This window comes from Elephas maximus, chromosome 4 (assembly GCF_024166365.1).
Source record: "Elephas maximus indicus isolate mEleMax1 chromosome 4, mEleMax1 primary haplotype, whole genome shotgun sequence".
Taxonomy (NCBI): Eukaryota; Metazoa; Chordata; class Mammalia; order Proboscidea; family Elephantidae; genus Elephas; species Elephas maximus.
The window spans coordinates 143,344,228-143,367,463 of NC_064822.1; the positions used below are offsets into that span (position 1 = coordinate 143,344,228).

General features: G+C 38.3%; 1 protein-coding gene across 3 annotated transcripts in view; it reads right to left on the bottom strand.

The window, feature by feature from the left end:
- Nucleotides 1-7,236: 7,236 nt before the first annotated feature.
- Nucleotides 7,237-23,236, bottom strand: part of LIN7A (lin-7 homolog A, crumbs cell polarity complex component) — a 164,764-nt gene continuing 148,764 nt past the window's right edge. For all 3 annotated transcript variants that reach the window (XM_049883959.1, XM_049883960.1, XM_049883962.1), the window contains 2 exons: nucleotides 22,456-22,674; nucleotides 7,237-12,544 (listed from right to left, as the gene is read on the bottom strand). In XM_049883959.1, the coding sequence (XP_049739916.1) occupies nucleotides 22,456-22,674 (219 nt within the window). In that variant the 3' untranslated portion in view covers nucleotides 7,237-12,544. The remainder of the gene's footprint in view (nucleotides 12,545-22,455; nucleotides 22,675-23,236) is intronic.

Sequence of the window (23,236 nt, forward strand, 5' to 3'; positions counted from 1 at the left end):
CACCATTGGAGAGCTGTAGATTTCTGCAGCTCAGGAATCGTCTAGCTGGGGAATGAGCTTACAGTCATGTTTTCTTGTAGTCATTCTTGTAAGGACATGTGCAAATTGAAAACGTTGTTGCTGTTAGGTGCCATTGAGTCAATGAATTTGACGTAGCAACCAAATATGAGTGAGTAGAACTGTGCCATACGGTTTTCCAGGCTGCAATCTTTACAGGAACAGATTTCCAGGTCTTTCTCCAGCTGAGCCACTGGGTAGGTTGGAACTGCCAGCCTTTTGGTTAGTAGCTGAGCACTTTATGAATTGAAAATAAGAGCCTTTAATTCTCCCTGTTGCAAAAAGGGGTAGAGGTCCCCACCTCCCAGATTATTTTAGAATTCACATTAAATACTTTGAAATTGTAAATTTTTTCTTTATGTCTTTGAAAAGTATGCCAATCAAGGATGTTTCCTTAAGGACCTGGGAGTCATCTCTTGAAATGTAATCATCGAGGAAGATCACATCCCTACCTCCCAGTTTTCTGGAAGGAGATCAGCATAATTTTAGGTATTCCTCCATAAAGATACTAGAAAAATCTGCAATTTTATCTTGTGAACATGAATGTAATGGGTCGTATCCACTTAGGTGCCTAAAGGGTCAGATTTCTCTCTGTCTTTGCAATCTTTTTAACAGATTGCATGTGATGCACCACATTTTGGGTTAACTCAATGAGAAAGCTTTCCTTTCTGTTCTATTTTTTTTTGTGGAGAAGATTTCTGGGTCTAGAGTAGATTTTGTTTTTAGTAGTTTTTCCCCAACATTCGTTTAAGAGAAATTCTCCTGAAACTTCCCTTACTTTCCTGGCTTGGACTGGATGCGAGTGGAAGTGGAGATGGAAAACCTTCTTTCCCAAAAAGTGCATTTCCCACAAATCTCTCTCCCTCTGCTGATATGATGTTTGGGGAAGGGGGTTTGAAGGAGTGAAGCAATTCTACCACCTCTTAGAAAGTCCAAGCCTTTCTTTAGATAATGGTAATTAAATGGTAAGTTTGTTTTCAGCTTTATGTCTTAGCCATAATTTTGGGACAATAGAAAAAAATCCCTCTCAACATCCTATTATATCTACTTCTGTAAGTTGCACTCTGGGCAGAAAAAACTTGAAGCTTCCCTATTAACTGTTGCAGTCCACACAGGCAGCTAGAAATCCAAGCAGTGACTATGTAAGGTAGACTTATGATGAAGGGCAACAGTCCAGGGTACAGGGAATTCATGACTGACTTAGTATGGATCTTCCAGAGAAACAAAACCAGTGAAGTATATAAATAGATATATATAGAGAGAGCGAGATTTATATCAAGGAAGTGGCTCACACTGTTGTAGGGGCTGGGAAGTCCCAAGCCCGTGGGTCAGGTTAGAGGCTTCTCCTGATTCATGTAGCTGCACTGGCTGGCAAACCCAAGTTTGGCAGATCACACAGCAGGGCTCTTGCTCACAGGTGGGGAAGAACAACGAATCCCAAGATCAGCAGTCAAGACGGCAGGTAAGCTGCTAGCTGAAGTCTCAAGAAAGAACCCGAGGTCAGAGGAACAGGAGGCAGCTGCAGGATCCAAAGCAAGCAAAAGCCCACAAGTCTTGCCAAAAAGTCCACATATACATTCGATGCAGGCCACACCCCTAAGGAAACTCCCTTTCAACTGATTGGCTATTCACAGCAGATCCCATCATGGAGGTGATCACATTTTATCAAATCTCTTCATGGAAGTAATCACAACACCATAAAACTGCCAAACCACTGAGAATTGTGGCCCAGCCAAGTTGACACATAACCTTAATCATCACACTGACCTTGATCTCAGGTTACCTGTTAGGAAAATCTCCCTCTAACTATAATTCCTACTCTATTAATAAGCTATACTGAAACATCCACAGGGTGATAGTCTGTTTCTCTGAAATGAAAGATGTTGCAAGAATTAAAATATGTTAACATATGTGAAGCTCTTAGAACAATGCTTGGCACATATGTCAAAAACTGAAATGTGCAGAAAAACACTAAAATTTAGTGTAACAGAATATATTTATTGCAAGTAGATGTGATTTGAATCAGGCAAGGTCAAACCATATTGGAAAGTCACTTTGAAGAGGGGATGGTGAAAGTGGGTTATATAGGTCATTGTTATGTTGATTTCTCAGGAACCCAAAACAAACAAACAAAAAAACACCACCAAACCCATTGCCATTCAGTTGATTCCGACTCATAGGGACCCCACAGAAGATAACATCAAAAAGCACAGGGTTTCAGGGTCTATCAGTTACAGAAATAGAATCACCAAGGACAAGCTGTACATCCTAAAACACAGACTCTATTCAGACCCTGGAGTGCCTGCTTCTAGAACCTGGGTGCACATAGATAATTTTCCAAAAAAAAAAAACCATGTCTAAGGCAAAATGGTTTTTGCTTATTTGTTTACCTGAAAGTGACTCCAGGGAACCAATTCTTTCAAAATTCAAAAGGGCACCCAAGGATGAATGGCCTGACTGGGTCACCACAATTCCATGAGCCCAGAAATCTGGATACAGGAGAATTAAAATGATTTTGTCACATAGTAAGCACTTAACGTTAGCTTTACGTGCTTACTTACCATAGCTTTATCTCCCCTAGATGCTTTTTCAACTATCTTATTTTGGTAAAAATCACTGCTGTAGATTGACTACAAAATGGCCCAATTCTCTGTCTCTCTCTTTATTCTGCCATTTGCAATAAATTCTTCCCATCAAGAGGTGGAGTCTATTTTCCCAAACCTTGAATGTGAGCTATCCTTGTGACTTGCGTTTCTCAACAGAATGTGGCAAAAGTGGCATTGTGCCAGTCACAATGAACTTCTGCTCTCTCTTGGATTCCTACCTCTGCCATGAGAACAAGGGCAAACTAGCCTGCTGGAGAGTGGGCGACCACGTGGAGAAAAGCCAAACTACCCAAGTTAGAAGTCAGCCAGCCCCTAGAAGCAGAGCTGCTTAGCTGACATTTAGCAGAAAACAGACTCATGGGGATGCCTAGCCAGCCAAACCCAGAACTGTCCAGCTGAGCCCGGCTTCGATTGTTGACCTTTGAAATTAAAAACTAAATAACTGATCCTTGTTTTAAAGCAAGATTTGGAGTGGTTTGTTACACAGTCATAAGCCTCCTTTCTTCTTTTTTTTTAAATAGGAGAAATGCTCCTCTTCTAATCAATGTCTATCTCAATGCTATGCCAGGACCCTTCCACACCTGTCCCATTCAAATTTTAACATCTATTTCAATTGGCATCTCATCTGTGAAGATTTTTCTAATTTCTTCAGGTAAAGTGTTATCTCACCTGTAATTGAACCCCATTATGATGAGATGAATGTGCCCCTTTTGTAGTTCTTCTCTTAACTTGCTGTGCCGTGGACCTGTTAGTGTCCTCTTCATCTTGATCCTATTCGTCTGCAGCTAGTAGGGGAACACACAGTATGGGGCCTGGCTAATCGTCCACATTTTTCCATTGTGATTTGCCTCAAGAGAAGGACCAGACCCGATCAGGGCCATTCAGGATCTGTCTGTAAGATATAGAGTCTGAGGAAAAGAATTTTGTTTTCCTTTCATATTAAGGATATATGCTGGGGATGCAAGAGACTTTAAGTGATGTGGACAGAAGAGGTAGACTGCAGCAAGAAAGAAAAAGAGCCACAAGCAAAATGGAGGAAAGTCAAGCAGAAATGAGGAAGAGAAAAGAGTAAGGAGGTAAGAATTGTCTCGACACTGAGACTCTGAATTTGGCCTGCTTTGGAGTTTTAATTCTCTTTTTCGCTCAAAGTCAATTGACTTTGATTTGGGTCACTTGCAACAAAAACAACAAAAAGAATCATTCCAATCGTCTTTTGAATTGAGGAAGGTTAATATGAAACATTATTTCAATGCTTTATCATTTCTGGGGATGACAGCATAATGCGTTTTCAAAACTAGGGCACTTCTGAGAGTTAAACTGGGTACACCTGACAATAATAACAATAATAATTGGATCCTTAGGTGATGTAAATGGTTAACACACTTGGCTGCTAGCCAAAAGGTTGAAGGTTCAAGTCCACCCAGAGACACCTTGGAAATAAGCCATTGAAAACCCTATGGAACAGTTTTACTCTGACACACATGGGGTTGCCATGAGTCTGAATCAACTCAATGACAGCTGGTTTTTAATAATAATTATTCTGAGAAAACACATGTCAGCAAGGGTTATCTCTCTGGGTGTCCTGGAAAAAGAAAAGTGAGCCTGGATCTGCAAAGCTGAGGACCAGATGCTGGACTGTGGTATTACAAAAATTCCAGGTACATACTTTCTCTGGGTCCTCTTCTGCAACAGCCAACCACCTCCTCAGGCCCACATCCTAATTAAGTATAACAACAAAGTTAATAATTAAAAGCCCACAGGAAGCAAATATTTATTGGACAGGTATCAAACTCTTTGAAACTATGCTGTGTAATTTGTAATTTGAATTTCTGTTTGTAATTATTCTAACTTAAAGAATGGAAAAAATGTAGGTGCTAGGCTATGTATGGCATTTTTCTTTAAGATGTTATATTTTCCATCACTGGGGGTAAAAGAGCCAAATTAATACCATGTTTAAGTTAGATGTTGAATATGTTGAATATATAAAAGTCATACTCAGATAAAACTTTTCATTAGCACAAAGGCCTAGAACGTGTTAGAATATGACCTGTGAATAAGGATGGAGAAATGTTTTTATTTCTGTTATTAGTCAAGTCTTGTCCTCCTATGTAAGCTAAAGTAGTTAAGCCAATAGTAATCATTCCCCCTATCCCCTCCTTCTGAGATAATGGCTTGGAGTTGAGGACGGAAACCAATGAAGAGTAGGTAAGGTCTTACTTCTGGTAGACAGCAAGACCATTCATTAATAGAGAGTTCCTGGAGTCCAATCGGAAGTGTTGTTATGATGCACATCTTGCTTGTTCCCTTGCTGATTTGAAACACAATTTTACCCTTTACAGTTTCTCCCATGTAACAAGCAAGCAAATCATGGAGATAAATCAACAGTAGTAAAATCATTATGTGTGTGTGTGTGGGGGGGGGAGTAAAAGTCAGATTAGAAGAGATAAAGGATTATCACTTTTATCTTTACTTTCTTTTTCTTTTCTTTTGTTTCTTAAATCAGTGTATTCACTAATTAAGGCTTTTTTTACCTTTTAAATGTGTCTGGTATTGAACTCACAATTCTGATGAACCCTGTGGGTGAGCTTCAGAGAACTGAGATAGACCCCGAATAATCCAGAAGACTTTCTGTAAATTTGACAAGTGAAGCGGTAATTCCTCTTAAGAAACATTAAGCACCTACTCTGTGCATAATTACTAACTGCAGGGGAAATTAAAATGCTAAAGACATAAATGGGTATATTACAAGACAGGCTAAGAAAAGAGCTAAAGAGAGGTACAAATATCACAATGGGGTTCGATGATAGGGTAGATAACACCAGACCTGGAAAAATTAGAAAAAGCTTCTTAGAATAGGAATAGTTTCAACAGACCTCAAAAGTTGAGGATTTTTTTCAGGCATAGAAGGGGAAAGGAAAAGACATTTCAGGAATAATCAAAAACTTAGGTGAAGGAGTTTGGGTCATTTTCCAGGAACAGGGAGTAATCAACTTGGGCAGCAAGATAGAACAAGAGTGCTGGAAATACAGTTATATGGTCAGGAAGCACACATCTCAAACTACACTTCTCCCCATAATTAACGTTAGTCTATCCCTGAGTGTTGGTGCTCATACCCACCACACACACATACACACGCACACACACACCCCAAGTAAATACTTTAGAATTGGTGGGTCATAATCTGATGTAGTCAGGGTAGATATCTTCACCATAGAGCACTGCTAGTTTATCTTTGTATTTGTATCATGAAGCAAAAGTTGTGTTGCTTTTCAGTGTTATGGAACCCTGTGACTTCTATTTCACACTCCATCTACCAGCTTTCGGTATCATCTTTTTTCAAGTCTTTAATATTTTCCACATGTAGGTGAAAGAGCACTATAATGCCTTCCCTCCCCTACACCATACTAATAAAATTTGTAGCTCATTTTTGTGACGATTTGGAGTAAAGGAGTAAGTTCAGGATGGTCTGTTTAGCAGCATTATTTAGGGAAAATTGGAAGGTGTGGTAATTGGAAAAAGTTAAACGTTCACAAAAGTCCCAGTTGAAAGTTTATATGCACAAGTGGGAAGAGTGGGAATGAAAAGGAGGTATTTCAACAGACTTTGCCAGGGTAGAATCTAAAGGACTTAGCAACTTTGATGTTGGAACAGAGAAAGGTAGTATCATTAATAGAAATCAAGATGTCAAAAGGAAGATTGAGATAAAAGTTGTCAAGTATGATTTTGTCAGTAAGACATTTGAATTTCCCCACCGGTGAATTATGTGCAAAGCTTAACTTAAAAAAAATTTTTTTTAATTAATTAATTTTAAAATTTAAATTTTAAATAAAAAAATTATTTAGAAGAGAGTAATTAGAAAGCCCTGGTGATCTACTTGAGAAATAAGCCAATATGAACACCTATGGATCACAACAGAACATTGTCCTACTCGCTTCCTTTGGACACATCATTAGGAAGTATCAGTTGCTAGAAAAGGACATCACGTTTGGTGAAGCAGAGGCCCCACGATGGTGAGGGAAGCCCTCAATGAGATGGATTGGTACAATAGGAGAGACGATGGACTCTTAATATGTTGTTGATTATGAGGATGACACCAGACCAGTAAATGTTTCATTCTGTTGTATATAAGGTCATCATGAGTCAGAGTTAACTTGATGGCAACTAGCTATCTAATTAGTCTATAAGAGCAAAGAATAATGAGGTAGGGAAAAGGCTTTCTTAAGAAGATTCTTTGGTTTCACCAGCACTTGAGTTGCATCCCATGCTTATTTGACTGAGGTAAGAGACAGATAATACATTTATACGATTCTTCTTTGTAAGCAAATGAGATGGTAGCCAAGACTTTCCTATTCCCTTAAAGCTAACCTGCGAAGTGTGAACCCTGACTTTCCTGATTTTGATTACAGTGTTAGACTAACCTTCATTGTTGCCTTTCAAGTTGGCCATAGAACTTGGCCCCTCCACAGAATGACTCTACTGTACGGTCAGAAGTGGCAAAGCGTAAGGAACTTAGGTACCTTCAGCATCTAAGAATTCATCTATATTCACGCTTTAAAAGAACATAGTCATTTGATAATAAAGACAGTATTTCCAGTCTGATGTCTAATAGTTTTACTTCCCAGCAGCATAATACCACTTTGGTCAGGTTGAACCACAGCACAATTTTGCAGCTCCTTCAAAAAAATAATGAAAACAATTGGAAAAATATGATGTACATGCAATGATGAGAAAATGGTACTATTGCCCAATCCTTCCCTGTAAATGTGAACTATCCTTGGCTCATCTCCACACTGTGTATTTATTATAAGCCCTTACAGCAGGGATTGTGTTTCTTTCAGTTTTTGTAGCACCAAATACACACAGTGGCTATCAATATATAAGTCTGGAAAGTCACTAAAATATTTATAGCATGTCATAAATTTTCTGAATCTGTACTTTCATCCATGTCTCTAGCCTGAAATATTCTTCAGGACAGTAAGCTGTAACAGGAGATTGAGCTCTAACCCTGTTTCTGCCACTGATGTGATCTGTATGAGTAATATTTTAATATTTTTGTTATGATTTTCAAAATACTTTCATATACAGTAAATGATCTATTTTTGACAGTCTTGGATTATCATTTCTAATGATGTCCCCCAAACCACAGAATAGCATAATGGTTAGGCACATGAACTCTTGTGTTAGACTGCCTGGGTTCAAATCATAACTCTACCTGCTAGCTTTGTGACCTCGGACAAGTCACATAACATGGTTGTGCTTCAGTTTTCCTACCTAGAACAGAAACTACTGATTGTTGAAGGGATTAAATGAGATAGTGCATGAAAGTGCTTAGCACAGTAGATAGAGCATAGTAAGAGCTTAATAAATGTTAGTTATGAATAAATTATTATTTACCTACATTACTGGGGTGTAACTGTGGTATGTGGACAAACTGAGAAGCATTTCTGAATGGTGTATTTAGAAAACCAAGCTCACATTAACTGGTGCAGGGGTACTTAATGATTTACGCGGGGAAGAGGGGTTTTTTATCTTCTTTATATCAGATGTGAAGGAGACCCAACGGACAGTAAACTCTAGTTATTGCTAGAGTAAGTGTTGAAATGTGCCTCACAGTAAGCTCCATGAAGGAACTACGTCTGCCTTGTTTCTACTTGTAGGTGCATGATAAATGTTTATTAAATGAATAAACACATGGAAAAGCCTTAAACGTATGTGATTAATTTTTAACTGAGTTACATTCTAAGAATCAAATATGAAAGGAGAAGCAGGTTTCTGAAATCAGGAGAAAATTTGGTGAGAGTGTCTCTAATTACTTTTAATTCCTTAGTGGAAATTTGTTGATACATTTGAAGGGAATTAAAAATATTCTTGATGATACAACTTTTTCTATTAAAAAATAAAACATAATCTTCTATAAAATGTGTAAATGGGATTCCATGTTGGACTCAACATTTATAAATGATTCCGTGTTTGGATCACCCCCATCAAAAAATTCAGTGTGATCTCATAAAGAACTACAAAGGTTGAATTTTATTCATTTCAAAAAGTTCTCTGAATCTCCAAATATTGTTTCTTTTCTGAATGTCCTCAAACCCTCAAAATCTTTGAAGTGATTTAATTCCAAATTCATGTATCTAAAAAGTATTCATCAAGACTCAATTCTGATTTTAACATGAAGTGCAGAAAATTCAAGTGCCAATCCATATAAGCTGGGGAAATTTATGAAATTATCAACAGGGAAAATTCATTTGTTTGTCCATCCACCTATTCAATCATCCATTCATTCAATAAATATCGAGTGCCCACATTGTGTCAGGCATTACATCGGATGCCAGGGATACAGCAGTCAACAAGGCAGTCACAGCTCTTTTCTCACGGAGTCTGTCATTTAAAGAGGGTCCTGATGGGCGGGACTACCCATGTTTTGGGAGATCCTGTTATATGCTGGCCTCCCTCAATCTTCAGAGTATTGATTTTTATTTCACAATGTTGTCTAAGTCTGTCCTTACTCACAGGCTCTGTCCATATGACAAACACAAACTAGCTAATATATGAGAGATCCAGGCATTATTCACACATCCACAAATATCTATAGATGTTTAAAATAATGTAGATGAAGTATCTAACATTTTGGAGTCCTATGGGCACAGCTGAGTAAAATGAAATAACATTAGTTTGATTTGTTACAGTTGAAAAGTGCATTTGGAAATGGGTGTAATCCATCTCTAGCCAAGTTCTCTAGAGACAGCCTTGAATGCTTAAAAAGCCCCTGAATGCTAGATTTTGCATCTAGATCTTAGAATTGTCTTAAAAGATAGCAGTAGTTCACATAAGTAGAGAATTCTCTATTGATTACATGATTGAGGAAGCACAAAAGTCTGTTATTCTTTCCAAAGTCAATTGTAATTTAAGCTCATTATCTCCCTGCAGATGTTCTATTTCAAATGGTAACAGACTCAAATTGTAAATGCTCCAATGAGAAGGTTCCAGTTTTCTTCTACTGAAGTATGCTCTCTGTATTTGCCTTAATATCATACCAGGAAAGAGCTTAGAAAAAATGTGTCCCATTGGCAGCCAACCTGACCAAGGGAAAGAACTAAAATTCACCAAGTTAAGGAAATTCACTGATAAAGAATCACAATGGTTTTTCCCTTTAACTTTCAATATCTAATTTGTTTATGATATAAAGATTGGTCAGCAAAAGCAACCTGATATATACTTTAATATGATTTTTGGCATGCCAGTGGCTCTGATATGACTTTTAATGACAAAGAGCATTAGTGCAAATTGTGGGTTTTTTTTTTTTTTCATAACCCCTGACTTCAGAGAAGCTTAGAGATGTACAAGGAGCCTAATTCTCTGGGATGGCTAACTCTGATTGAAACTTTATGGGAAGGTTTAAATATAAATGAACTAGAACTTTTATTGTGAAAATTGGCCTTTTTGCTGGTCATCAGTATATATGATCATTGTGACGTAATCTGTGCTTAGATGACATAGTTGTGATGGGCGCTCCTTCTTCACTTGGAAAAACAACTTGGAATACACTTATCTGCACTTAACGTTATGCAAGTGAGGCACAAGATAGCAAAGACTTCTAGAAAACACAACTAGAAAGCATCTATTCCTTTGATAGTTGCTTCTGTAACACCGTAACAATATTTATATTGGTGTGAAAATATATGGATAACTTTCATTTTAACCAAACACTTACTGCTAAATAAAAACATTCTCACCTTAAGCCTTACATTCATACGATGTATTGAAACGGCTGAGATGACCATTTTCTCATTAAAAGGGTGTAAATTTCCCTTTATGAGAACCTTGTGGCATTGCCTGAATAGTTAATATTTCTTTGTTAAATGATAACTAAAAATATATATATGCTTTATTGATTTTTTTCATATAAAAATGGGAACTACCTCTCTCAAGCTGAATAATACTCATGTAACCTCCATTCATTCCCTTTCACCGTGCTTCTCTCTATTGTAAATCTATTTTTACACAACATTCACAGTCCTCACACCCAAGTTTTTCTAGTAAAAAATGATATGTTTTGAAGGATGGGAATCTGTCACCACAGCAGGACATTGTTGAAATTGGTGTACCTCCTAGTTTCCTGTTTGTCTTCTGGTGAGTGATCCACTATGAAAAGCAGGCAGAACTTGGCATTGACAATAATGCTGTCCAACAGGACAAAATAAAACCTGCTGGGTAGTTCCAATTGGTTTTGCTTTATTTTTAAGAAGCCAGTTTCTAAACTGAGCTTCAAAAATTTATTTGGGGGACTGTCTGAAATGTCAAATTTATTGTATCCTGGGAAATTAATTTCTACATTTGGGAAAGGGGGCTATGCAAATATTTGCCTCAGTTTTAATCATTTATCTCGAATATTTCAGCTGAGCATTTATTCTTCTGTCAGGCACTTTTTCATGTTTCAGGTATTTAAGTGCCCAAATAATTACTGTTTCCTATTCATTCCACAAAGTAAAATTGACTTATTTGTCTAGATTTACCATAAGCCAAAAATTACAGCTTTCATAAGTGGCTTTAAACAAATCATTTTCTGGTAAATGATACTTTCTGAAAGATGATATTTCATTGTCTATTTACCTACACGAATATGTGTAATGGAGTTGGTATGTTTTCCCTCTAAAGGAAGCAACATCTGTTCATTTACAATATTGATATCACTGGTTTCCAATGCCTAATTTTAATAAGAATAATACTTTGATCTTCGAGTGCCAAGAATATCCAGTTTATATTTGGGGAAACTGATCTAAAGTTTGTATGACATATATATACTCACATGTATTATAACTTGGTTTTGTAAAGCCCTAAGCTGTACCAGATCAAATACGTTTTTTTTACAGCACATCAGTGTAGGTAGAAAAAGACTAGATTTTTCGAGAGTTTATCAATCAAAAAATATAAAACTTAACAACAACAACTAAAAATACTGAGAGCAGGGTTGTATGTATCATATGAGGATTGGTTCAACGAAGCCAGGTCCTTTGCTAGTAGTCTCTTACCGACTCCACAACACATGGTAAGAAAAGAACCTAAATTTTTAACAATGCTTTTTGATAATATATATTGTGTGGAATAAATATATATTATATTCTGTTAGGATTAATAATAATAGATACAAGCAATCCTTAAATAAAAAATACAGTACTCAAGTTCTCTATCCTTGTTTCTAACAAACTAAAAGTTGAGCTAAAATTGCCCCACTCTATTAATATGTAATAAAATCCAAGGAAACACCAAAATAAAAAGTCAATTGCTTCTAGAACCCGAATAGAGTATAAGTATAGTATGATAGCTTGCCATTTTCAAGAGCGGGCTAAAGGTTGAATTTGTAACTAATTGGAATTCCAATTCAGACAACTCAGCAGTATGGTTGTGGACGAGGTCAGGGTGAGGGGAATGTGCAGGTTTTTTTTGAGTGGCAACAACCTTGAACTGGTGCAGTTTGAACTATAGCCTAACAAGGGGTTTGTTAATCTCTGGAAAAGCTATAGACCAAAGATTCACTTAATCCTGGACCTAGAGATTTAGTCAAAAGTCATGGACTTTATTCCTTTTATACCCTTTCAGTCTGCAGACTGGAAAACCTCTCCCTTACACACTGAGAAGTCCCACTGCAGTGAGTGGAAGGCCTGTGTGTGTAAAGAACATGTAAGCAATGGGGGTTCAGGCCCAGAGAATGAAGGTGTCGAGTTGCCTCGGTAAAGAATTTATACACCACATGTTCACAGCTTCTTGACAGGTATAATTAGTAGTGTTGACTTTTCCTTTTACTATGTGCTGGGATTCTGAAGCACGGTTTCAAATTTGTGACTATCAGATGTTTGATCGAGTAGCTTTCCCTCAAGGACCTGAAAGGGGAAAAAAAGTAATGAGAAATCAGTCATTAATGCTTATTTGTCAACTACAATATGCTAAATATATCAACAGCTTGTGCTATGTGAGAACAGCAAAGATTACTGTGGGCACTATCATTCATGCATGATCTTCCACGTATGAAGAAATCATCTGATGTTTAAAAAGGAAGAAATAATCCAATAAGAATGGAAAAGCCACAGTTATTTCTGAAAATGAAACAAAGAACATCAGTTTGGAAACATTTTAAATATAAAACATTTTTTCCTCCTATTTCCAGATGACTATATTTTTCTTTAGGAAGACAAATAATAGATAACCTTTATATTATATTATATTATGACTCTTAGGATACTTAATAGTGCATTTGTTGAGATACATGCCTGCAAAGCCTCTCTCTGATAAGCTGTAAGCACTAATATCTCATCTCTGAAGCAGACATTAGGTCTGACCTTTCCTCCCACAGAGAGGAAATTCTGTCTCTGTTCCATTCAATGTCAGTTTGACATTGAATGGAACAGAGTAGACAACTGCCCATATGATCAGATTTGGGGGAGCAGCAACCCCAAACACCTCCCCTGTTATGGATTGAATTGTGTTCCCCCAAAATGTGTATCAATTTGGCTAGGCCATAATTCCCAGTATCATGTGATTGTCCATCATTTTGTCATCTGATATGATTTTCCTATGTGTTGTAAATCCTACCTCTATGATGTTAATGAGGTGGGATTAGTGGCAGTTACGTTAATGAGGTAGGACTCAATCTATAAGACTGGGTTTTGTTTTAAGCCAATCTCTTTTGAGATATAAAAGAGAGAAGCAAGCGGAGAGACAAGGGGGACTTCATACCACCAAGTAAGAAACACCTGGAGCATAGCGCATCCTTTGGACACAGGGTCGCTGAGCTGAGAAGCTCCTGTACCAGGGGAAGATTGATGACAAGGATCTTCACACAGAGTGGACAGAGAGAGGAAGCCCTTGCCTGGAGCTAGCACTTTAAGTTCGGACTTCTAGCCCCCTAGACCTTTCTTCAACAATATAAACGGCAACTATACACATGAACCTCTCCAGATGGAATACACAGGAATCAAATTGACTACATCTTTGGAAAAGCTCAATATCATCAGTCGGAACAAGGCCAGGGGCTGACTGTAGAACAGACCATCAATTGCTCATATGAAAGTTCAAGTTGAAGCTCAAGAAAATTAGAACAAGTCCATGACAGCCAAAGTGTGACCTTGAGTGTATCCTACCTGTCATGGGTTGAATTCTGTCTCCTCAAAAATATCTGTCAACTTGGCTAGGTCATGACTCCCAGTATTGTATGATTGTCTACCATTTTGTCATCTGATATGATTTTCCCATGTGTTGTAAATCCTAACCTCTGCCTGTGGTTAAGGAGGCAAGATTAGATTATGTTAAGGAGGATTAGGGTAGGATGTAACATCCTTGCTCAGGTCACATCCCTGATCCAATGTAAGGGGGTTTTTCCTGAGGTGTGGCCTGCACCACCATTTATCTTACAAGAGGTAAAAGGAAAGGGAACCCAGCAGAGAGGGAGAACCTCATATCACCAAGAAAGCAGCACTAGAAGCAGAGAGCATCCTTTGGACCCAGGGTCCCTGTGCCTGAGAAGCTCCTCAGCCAAGGGAAAATTGGTGACAAGGACTTTCCTCCAGAGCCCACAGAGAGAGAAAGCCTTCCCCTGAAGCTGATGCCCTGAAGCTAGACTTGTAGCCTAATAGACAGTGACAGAATAAATTTCTCTTTGTTAAAGCCATCCACTTGTGATATTTTGGTTTTATAGCAGCACTAGATGACTAAGACATCACCTGAATTTAGAGACCATCTCAGGAATAGATTTGACATGTTGAATACTAATGACAAAAGACCAGATGAATTGTGAAATGACATCAAAGATATCATACATGAAGAAATCAAGAGGTCATTAAGAAGAAAGAAAAGACCAAAGCAGATGTCAGAGGAGACTCGGAAACTTGCTCCTGAACGTTGAGTAGCTAAAGCAAATGGAAGAAATGATGAAGTAAAGGAGCTAAACAGAAGATTTCAAAGGGTAGCTCGAGAAGACAAAGTAAAGTGTTATAAAGACATGTAAAGAGACCTGGACTTTGAAAACCAAAAGGGAAGAAAAGGTTCCACATTTCTCAAGCTGAAAGAACTGAAGAAAAAAATTCAAGCCTTGAGTTGCAGTATTACAGAATCCTAAGGGGAAACTATTAAACGACACAGGAAGCATCAAAAAAAGATGGAAAGAACACACAGAGTCACTCTACCAAAAAGAATTGGTGGACATTCAACCACTTCAGGACGTAGCATATGATCAGGAACCAGTGGCACTGAAGGAAGAGGTTCAAGCTGCACCAAAGGTACTGGTGAAAAACAAGGTTCTAGGAATTGTCAGAATACCAACTGAGATGTTTCAACAAATGGATGCAGCGCTGGAAGTGCTCACTCGTCTATGCCAAGAAATTTGGAGGACAGCTACCTGGCCAACTGACTGGAAGACATCCATATTTATGCCTAGTCCCAAGAAAGGTGATCCCACTGAATGTGGAAATTATTGAACAATATCATTAATATCACACTCTAGTAAAATTTAGCTGAAGATCATTCAAAAGTGGTTGCAGCAGTACATTGACAGGGAAGTGCCAGAAATTCAGGCAGGATTCAGAAGAGGATGTGGAATGAGGGCTATCATTGCTGATGTCAGATGGATACTGGCTAAAAGCAGAGAATACCAGAAAGATATTTACCTGTGCTTTATTGACTGTGAAGAGGCATTCGACTGTGTGGATCATAACAAATTATGGATAATATTGTAAAGAATGGGGGTTCCAGAACACTTAATTGTAATCATGAGGAACCTGTACACAGACCAAGAGGCAGTTGTTCAGACAGGACAAGGGGATACTGAGTAGTTTAGTCAGGAAAGATGTCAGGTCAGGGTTGTATCCTTTCACCATACCTATTCAATCTGTATGCTGAGCAAATAATCTGAGAAGCTGGACTATATGAAGAAGAACGGGGCATCAGAATTGGAGGAAGACTCATTAACAACTTGCATTATGCAGATGACACAACCTTGCTTGCTGAAAGTGAAGAGGACTTGAAGCACTTACTGATAAAGATCAAAGACCATAGCCGTCAGTATGGATTACACCTCAACATAAAGAAAACAAAAATCCTCACAACTGGAGCAATAAGCCACATCGGATCAATGGAGAAAAGATTGAAGTTGTCAAGGGTTTCATTTCACTTTGATCCACAATCAACAGCCATGGAAGCAGCAGTCAAGAAATCAAAGGATGCATTGCATCGGGCAAATCTGCTGCAGAAGACCTCTTTAAAGTGTTAAAAGACAAAGACGTCACCTTGAAGACTAAGGTGCACCTGACCCAAGCCATGGTGTTTTCAATTGCCTCATCTGCTTGCAAAAGCTGGACAATGAATAAGGAGGACCAAAGAAGAATTGGTGCTTTTGAATTATGGTTTTGCAAAGAATATTAAATATGCCATGGACTGCCAGAGAATGAAAAAATCTGTCTTGGAAGAAGTACAGCCAGAATGTTCTTAGCAACAAGGATGGCGAGATTATATCTCACGTACTTTGGACATGTTATGAGGAGGTATTAATCCTTAGAGAATGATATCGTGCTTGGTAAAGTAGAGGGTCAAAGAAAAAGAGGAAGACCCTCCATGAGATGGATTGACCTAGTGACTGCAACAATGGGCTCAAACATAACAATGAAAGGATAGTGCAGAACCAGGCAGTGTTTCGTTCTGTTGTTCGTAGGGTTGCTATGAGTCAGAACTGACTCTTTCACACGTAACAATAACAACAGACTGTGAGAGAATAAATTTCTCTTTTTTAAAGCCATCCACTTGTGGTATTTCTGTTATAGCAGCACTAAGATGACTAAGACATCCCCCAACAAATGGTTAATATGTTTGGCTGCTAACCAAAAGGCTTGATGTATGAGTCCAAACAGAGGTGCCTCAAAAGAAAGGCCTGGCAATCTCCTGAAAAATCAGAAAGTCCTATGGGACACAGTTCTGCTCTGAGCCACATGGGGCCACCATGAGTCAGAGTTGGCTTGACAGACAATTGTTTTTTTCTTCTGCTGTTACAGAGTCATTTCTTTCAGGGAAAACAGTGGCCTTCAATCTTTGTTTTCAATGCTACTGATATTTTCATTTTAGTGAACACAGAGCACAACATACAAAACAAATTTTGAACCAAATTGCTCTGGTTGACATGAAAATGAGGAGCCAGCTTAGTAATTTCTAGTCTGTGCTAACCCTCTCCCATTGCCAGACCTCCTAAAGCTCTGGATAAGGTACCTCTGCAGGACCCCTGAGACCTACAGAGTAGACTTGAAAACTTGTTTCAGGCTACTGTGTTTCTTCAGGAATTATATAAAAAGCATTAGCCTTTTAACTACCATACGACCACCACTACTATAGCGAGCTAAAATTTACTCAGCGCTAATTGCCGTATCTTTGGTTAAAGGTTTTACATACTTTTTTTCTTATTTAATGGCACTAGGAGCTGTGGTGGTGCAGTGTTAAGCGTTCAGCTGCTAACCAAAAGGTCGGCAGTTCAAATCCAGCAGCTGTTCCTTGGAAACCCTGTAGGGCAGTTCTACTCTGTTCTCTAGGGTCTCTAGGAGTCGGAATTGACTCGATGGAAATGGTTTTTTTTTTTTTACAGACCATTTTACCAAGACTTCAATTGAATAACTTGCTTAAGGTCACTTAGCAATTAAGTGACAGCTCCAGAGATTAGTTTCTAATGAATGAATTAATCTTACAGCTGCATGTTCCCTTGGAAAACAGAGAACATGACTGCTGAGAGAACGGGACTGAGAACAGGTAAGCCTTGTTAAGAATCTTGAGGTCCTTTATCTATTCAGAGGGGTAATAGGCCTGAAATATATACCAGCAACTGTGAGAGCACCAGACAGCCAAAACATGGGTGACTGAAAGACTCATTAAGAAGAATCACCTGCACCAAACGTTCTGAATATTTCCCTCAGTCCCATAATTTATAATTCAACAGATTATAGATGCTTTTTTAATGGAAACAAAAGCCTCTTTTCATATTAGTATGTTTTATTGATCTAATTACCTTGCTAACGTAGTTTAGCTATGATGATGAGGTACTTTGAAATATAGGGTGCTGTTTTGGAGGTGAGTTGGGTAATCCTAACTCTAGGCAGGGTGAGACTTAGATAAAGACGTCAGTGGCCAGAACTGAATCCCCAGAAAACTCACATGAGTGCATCTAAGGTGTGGGGTAGGGGTACATAAGGGTAGGTTCCATTGAACAAAGAGGCAGTGTGGTAAAACAGATAAAAGATGAGGTTTTGAAACTCACCTTCCTGGGTTTGAATCCTGGCCTTATCACTTAAACAAAATCCATTGCCTTCAAGTCGATTCCAACTCATAGCAACCCTATAGGACAGAGTAGAACTGCCCCCTAGGGTTCCAAGGAGTGGCTGGTGGATTCGAACTGCTGACCTTTTGGTTAGCAGCCAAAGCTCTTAACCACTGTGCCACCAGATACCACTTACTAGCTGGAAAATGTTGTATAAATCCTTATGCCTCAGTTTCCTACTTTAAAATGAGATTAAAAACCTCATAGGGTTACTGTGGAGATTAAGTAATTTAGTATATGAAGCTCTTAGAGGAATTTTCATCACATAGTAATTGCTGAATAAATGTTAGTCAGCATTGTGTTTACTACTTCTGGTCCAGTTTATGCTCAGTAACACTGGGTTCCTTGGATTCACTTTATCAGATTCATCCTCCGGGACCTGGTCCTCTCATTGACTGGGATGGCAGTTCTAGTAGTGATTCCCTGTATCAGATCATCATGACTGTGGCTGTGTCAGTCATATGGAAGGTATGGTGAACAGCGGACAAAATAAAGGAAATGGGAACCTCAAGAGAAGGAGGAAAAGGAAGTTGGCGAGGCCACTGGCAAACTCCAGCTACTCTGCAAATCTGTTAGAATCTAGCATTAGTTTTGGATGTAATGAATCCTCCCTCCTGGATCCAGCAATAAGAGGTCAGGGAAGCTAAAGATTTTGGTCATGACTTCCTCAGAATACTGATTTTTCAAGAAATGTTTCTGTTCCTTTTATTTTTTGGGAATCTAGGGTCACCACAAGTCAGAATCAACTTGCCAGCAACTAACAACAACAAAAGGTGAAATATGGGTGTCATTGAGCTCACACTTTAAAACTGAGATGCTTAAAACCAAATAAACACAACATCCTTTCTCAAAAAAGCTGGGTACAGCATTAAAAAAAAAAATTGTATTCTCTGTTTAGATTTCTATCATATGGTTTTACAGTGATCATAGCTTTTACATTTTAAGAAATGTAAGCTATTGTTCCTGATTATCAGTTTTTGAGTTCTAAAGGTTAGAGAGAACTATAACATAACTTCAGGAGAGTTTAAAATTAAAATTAAGCACAAGAGGCAACTTCTCCATATACTACTTGCATGTAAACTGTTTTCCATTTGTAGCTACCATTTCCACATTGCTAGCTACTTGATAACTTACCCATCTTAGAAAAATATAATTATTTTGAAGTTAGAAAACAGAAACTATATTTCATCTGATAAACAACAAACCCATATCCCACAAGTATTTTGCTCTACCTGGTTTTGCTAGACTGGTCAAACTTAAAAACAGAAAAGAAATATTAGAGATTTGTCCCAAGCAAATAGGTCAAATTAGCTTCAAATCTCTTCTCAGAATCAATCTTAGTATGAGTTAGCAAGTGTAACAAATCTCATTTAATCCTTAAAAATCTAATTAATTAAAAGTCAAACAAGAGCTAATGTAGGCCTCTTTGACTGAATTCACCATAAAATCCATGGATGACATGACTTGGTTGTATTTTGCATGTTCTTGAATTGGTCACTACTTCATCTCAAGGGGCTGTGACTGTATGTATTACAAATGTTATCTTGGCAAGCATAAATATAAATTCATGTTTTCTTAAATAGAGCTCTACCATATACCATGCAAGGAATAAAAACATAGTGTGTGAATGTCTTTTGTTATATGCCACAACATGGATGAACCTTGAAAATGTTATACTGAGTAAAATCTGCCAATCACAAAAGGAAAACTATTGTATGATTTCATTGATATGAAATACCTAGAATAGGGAAACATATAGAGATAAGAGTTTAATCACGGATATCAGGGACAAGAGGATGTAGTGTAAGAGGAATATGGCAATGGAAATCGCTGATGAGTGCACAATATGATTGATGTAATTGATTTGATTGGAATAGACAATCGAAAAATGTTGAACTGGCAAGTGTTGTGTTCTCTATATTTTTACAATAATTAAAAAAAATGTTAGCCTTTGGTATGAGATAATAGGAAACTCTGAGATGATTTAATGAAGATTGATGGACTAGAGAAATGAAATTAAGTACACGGCCCAGCAAATATTTAAGGCCACGTTCTATACCTCCAAAGAGGATTAAAGGAGCATAATATTGAAAGCTTTTACTAAGACTTCGGAAGTCTCAATGGCAACATATTTCTTTTGAAACACTTCTGAACAATTTTAATATGGTCAGTGTGGTAAACCAATTAGGAAAATTGGTAGGAGTCTGTATTATTGAGGATGGAGGAAAAACTGAGCTAGGTAGTGGAAAGAGTTTCAATGTTATTATTATCAGATGACACAGTGGCTGCAACGGTGGGCTCAAGCATAACAACAATTATGAGGATGGCGCAAGACTGGGCAGTGTTTGTTCTGTTGTACATAGGGTCACCATGAGTCAGAACTGACTCGGCAGCACCTAACAACAACAACAACGTTATTACCAAAAAGGCCACTGAATGAATTCTATAAGGTATATGACCTTTGTATTTGGCATGGATAACAGAGGACAAAGTTATGGACAAAATGGCCTGTCCATATCCATTTATTTGTATCACGCCATTTTAACTACATAATCCTAGCCCAATGCACCATTATCTCTTGCCTGAATGACTATATAATAGCCTCATAATTGCTCTCTGCTTCTACTTTTACACTGTGATAATCCATTCTCTCCATACCAGCCAGAGTGCTGTTTTTAAAACATAAATCAGATCGTGTCGCTCCTTTGCATTAAAATCTTTGGTTTCCAATGCAATAAAATCTCACTTTCCTCAGTGGCTTACAAAGCTCTCTGTGACTAGCCTCCACCTATCTCATTCACCTCGTAATAATACACTACTATCCTTCTCAAAAGGACCTCTGGCGACACAGCTAAAACACTTAGCTGCTAACTGAAAGGTCAGAGGTTTGAACCCACCAGTCACTTTCTGGGAAAAAGATGTGGCAATCTGCTTCTGTAAAGATCTGTGGTCTTGAGAACCATATGGGGCAGTTCTACCCTGTCCTACAGGGTCACTATGAGTTGGAATCAACTCAATGGCAATGGGTTTGGGTTTTGTGTCCTTCTCAGTAACTATTCCTTAACTACCTAACTAGTCCTGCCTTAGGGCTACTGTTTTCTCCTCTTCTTCTGCTTTTCTTGGATCATCACATGGCTGGCTCCTCCTTGTCATTCAGTCTCAACTTAATATCGCCTACTTCTAAAGGTCTGGAGCCCTGGTAGAGTAGTAGCTTAGAGCCCAGCTGCTAACCAAAAGGTTGGCTGTTCGAATCCACCAGCTGCTCCTTGGAAACCCTATGGGGCAGTTCTACAATAAGTCAGAATCAACTCGAAGGCGATGGGTTCTCAAGGTCTTACCTGGCCACTCAATCTAAAGTAGTCACCTAGCCACTCTCTATCAAAACACTATTTTAACTCAGCAAAGCGCTGATCCCAACTGGGTATTTTTATTTACTTGTTGGTTTGTTTATTAACTATCAACTCCAACCAGAATGTAAGCACCATGAAAGCAAGGACTTGACTTTGTTTATGCTCTTTCTGTAGCCCACTGAACATTGCCTGACACACAGTGGTGTTGAATAATACATATGGTGAAATAAATGTGCTTTTTACAATGGTATGTGATTTCAGATAAAGACATCTGTTTTGGATTGAATTATGTCCCCTAAAAATATGTGTTATAAATCCTAATCTCTATACCTGTGGTTATAATCCCATTCGGGAATGGGTTGTCTTTGTTATGCTAATAAGGCAGGGTCAGTATAGAGTGTATCTTGAGTCAATCTCTTTTAAGGAGAGATGGGGAAAGAAAGATGCCAAGCCACATGAAGACTGTCCAGGAGCAGAAGCTCAAAACAGACAAGGACCTTCCTCCAGGGCTGACAGAGACAAAAAGCCTTCCTAGAGCCTGCACCCTGGATTTGGACTTCTAGCCTCCTAAATTGTGAGAAAGTAAACCTTAGGCGGCAGTTCTGCTCTGTCCTATAGGGTCACTATGAGTCTGAATCAACAGGGTTTGTTGTTTTTGGTTTGGAGGTGATATTCAGTTGTGCCATTTGTACATACTCCAAAGGGAACTGGCCAAGGAGAGTTGGGGTTGGAATCTAGCACATACTCATCTCACCTGGTCATGTAGCTGAGGATCTGGGTTTGTACAGAGGTATTTTTTCTACTTGGTATAAAGCTATGATATAGTCTGTAGCTGCCCTTCCAAAGTCTATTGTCTTCCAAAATATCTTATATTTGGGGGGAATATGGCTAAAGGACATAAAATAAGCAACTATTTTGTTTATGGAGCCCTGGAGCAGTGGTTAAGAGCTACGGCTGCAGAATCTGCCAACCACTCTGACAGAATTGTTTTTTTTGTGTGTGTTTGGTTTTGTTTGGATTATTAAATTCAGTGATTTTGTTTCAGCTAAAAAGCTATATAAAGAGTAATCATTTCCTTTGAGAATAAGGCACTTTTCACCTAAGACATGTGGTTCTGCTGTGTTTGTTGCTGCTGCTGCTGTTGCTGCTGTTGAATTAGCAATTGCTGCTGCTGCCGGCGCCGGGCTGTCCGTAGCTTCTCAAATCGAGCTTCCATTTCTTCCAGGACTTTTGGAGTATACCGCACCACCAGTTTGACACTGTCCTTAGCAGCCTTGAGTAGTTCCACCGCCTTCTCATGGTGTTCTCCTTCCACACTCTGAAAGACAATTAATGACACGAAAGACATCTCTTAAGGGGGAGAGCTTCAATGTTCTCTTCCCTAAGAGACAAATCTGAAAATAGTATCAGATTAAAATCCCAAAGATTGAAATTTCAAGAAAGCATGACAGCACACCCATATTTTTTGAGAGGCACTTTGCAAACTTATTCAAACTTGAATCTTTATTCTGTGAATTTTCCAAGTATCATCTTTATCCCCAATTAACTGATTTAACTTGAAGTTCCATGACTCTTTCTTGTGTCTGACTTCAGACTGTGCAGGAGTAAGTAGCTATGGAACGATCAAAAGGCCAACTGTCTCTTTCCCATGGAAACGAATGCTTGAAGACTTTCTGGACTGCCAGAAAGCAACACCTCTAAAAGACTTCTAACCAATTTAACTTCACTGTAGTCTTGGTATTTTAAATATCCTGATGGACATACTTTGCAAAAAAATATACAGGGTGCCCAGTTAAATTTTAACTTCAAATAAACAATGAATAAGTTTTTTAGTATATGTATGTCCCATACGATACTTGGGGCTTACATTACTAAAAAAA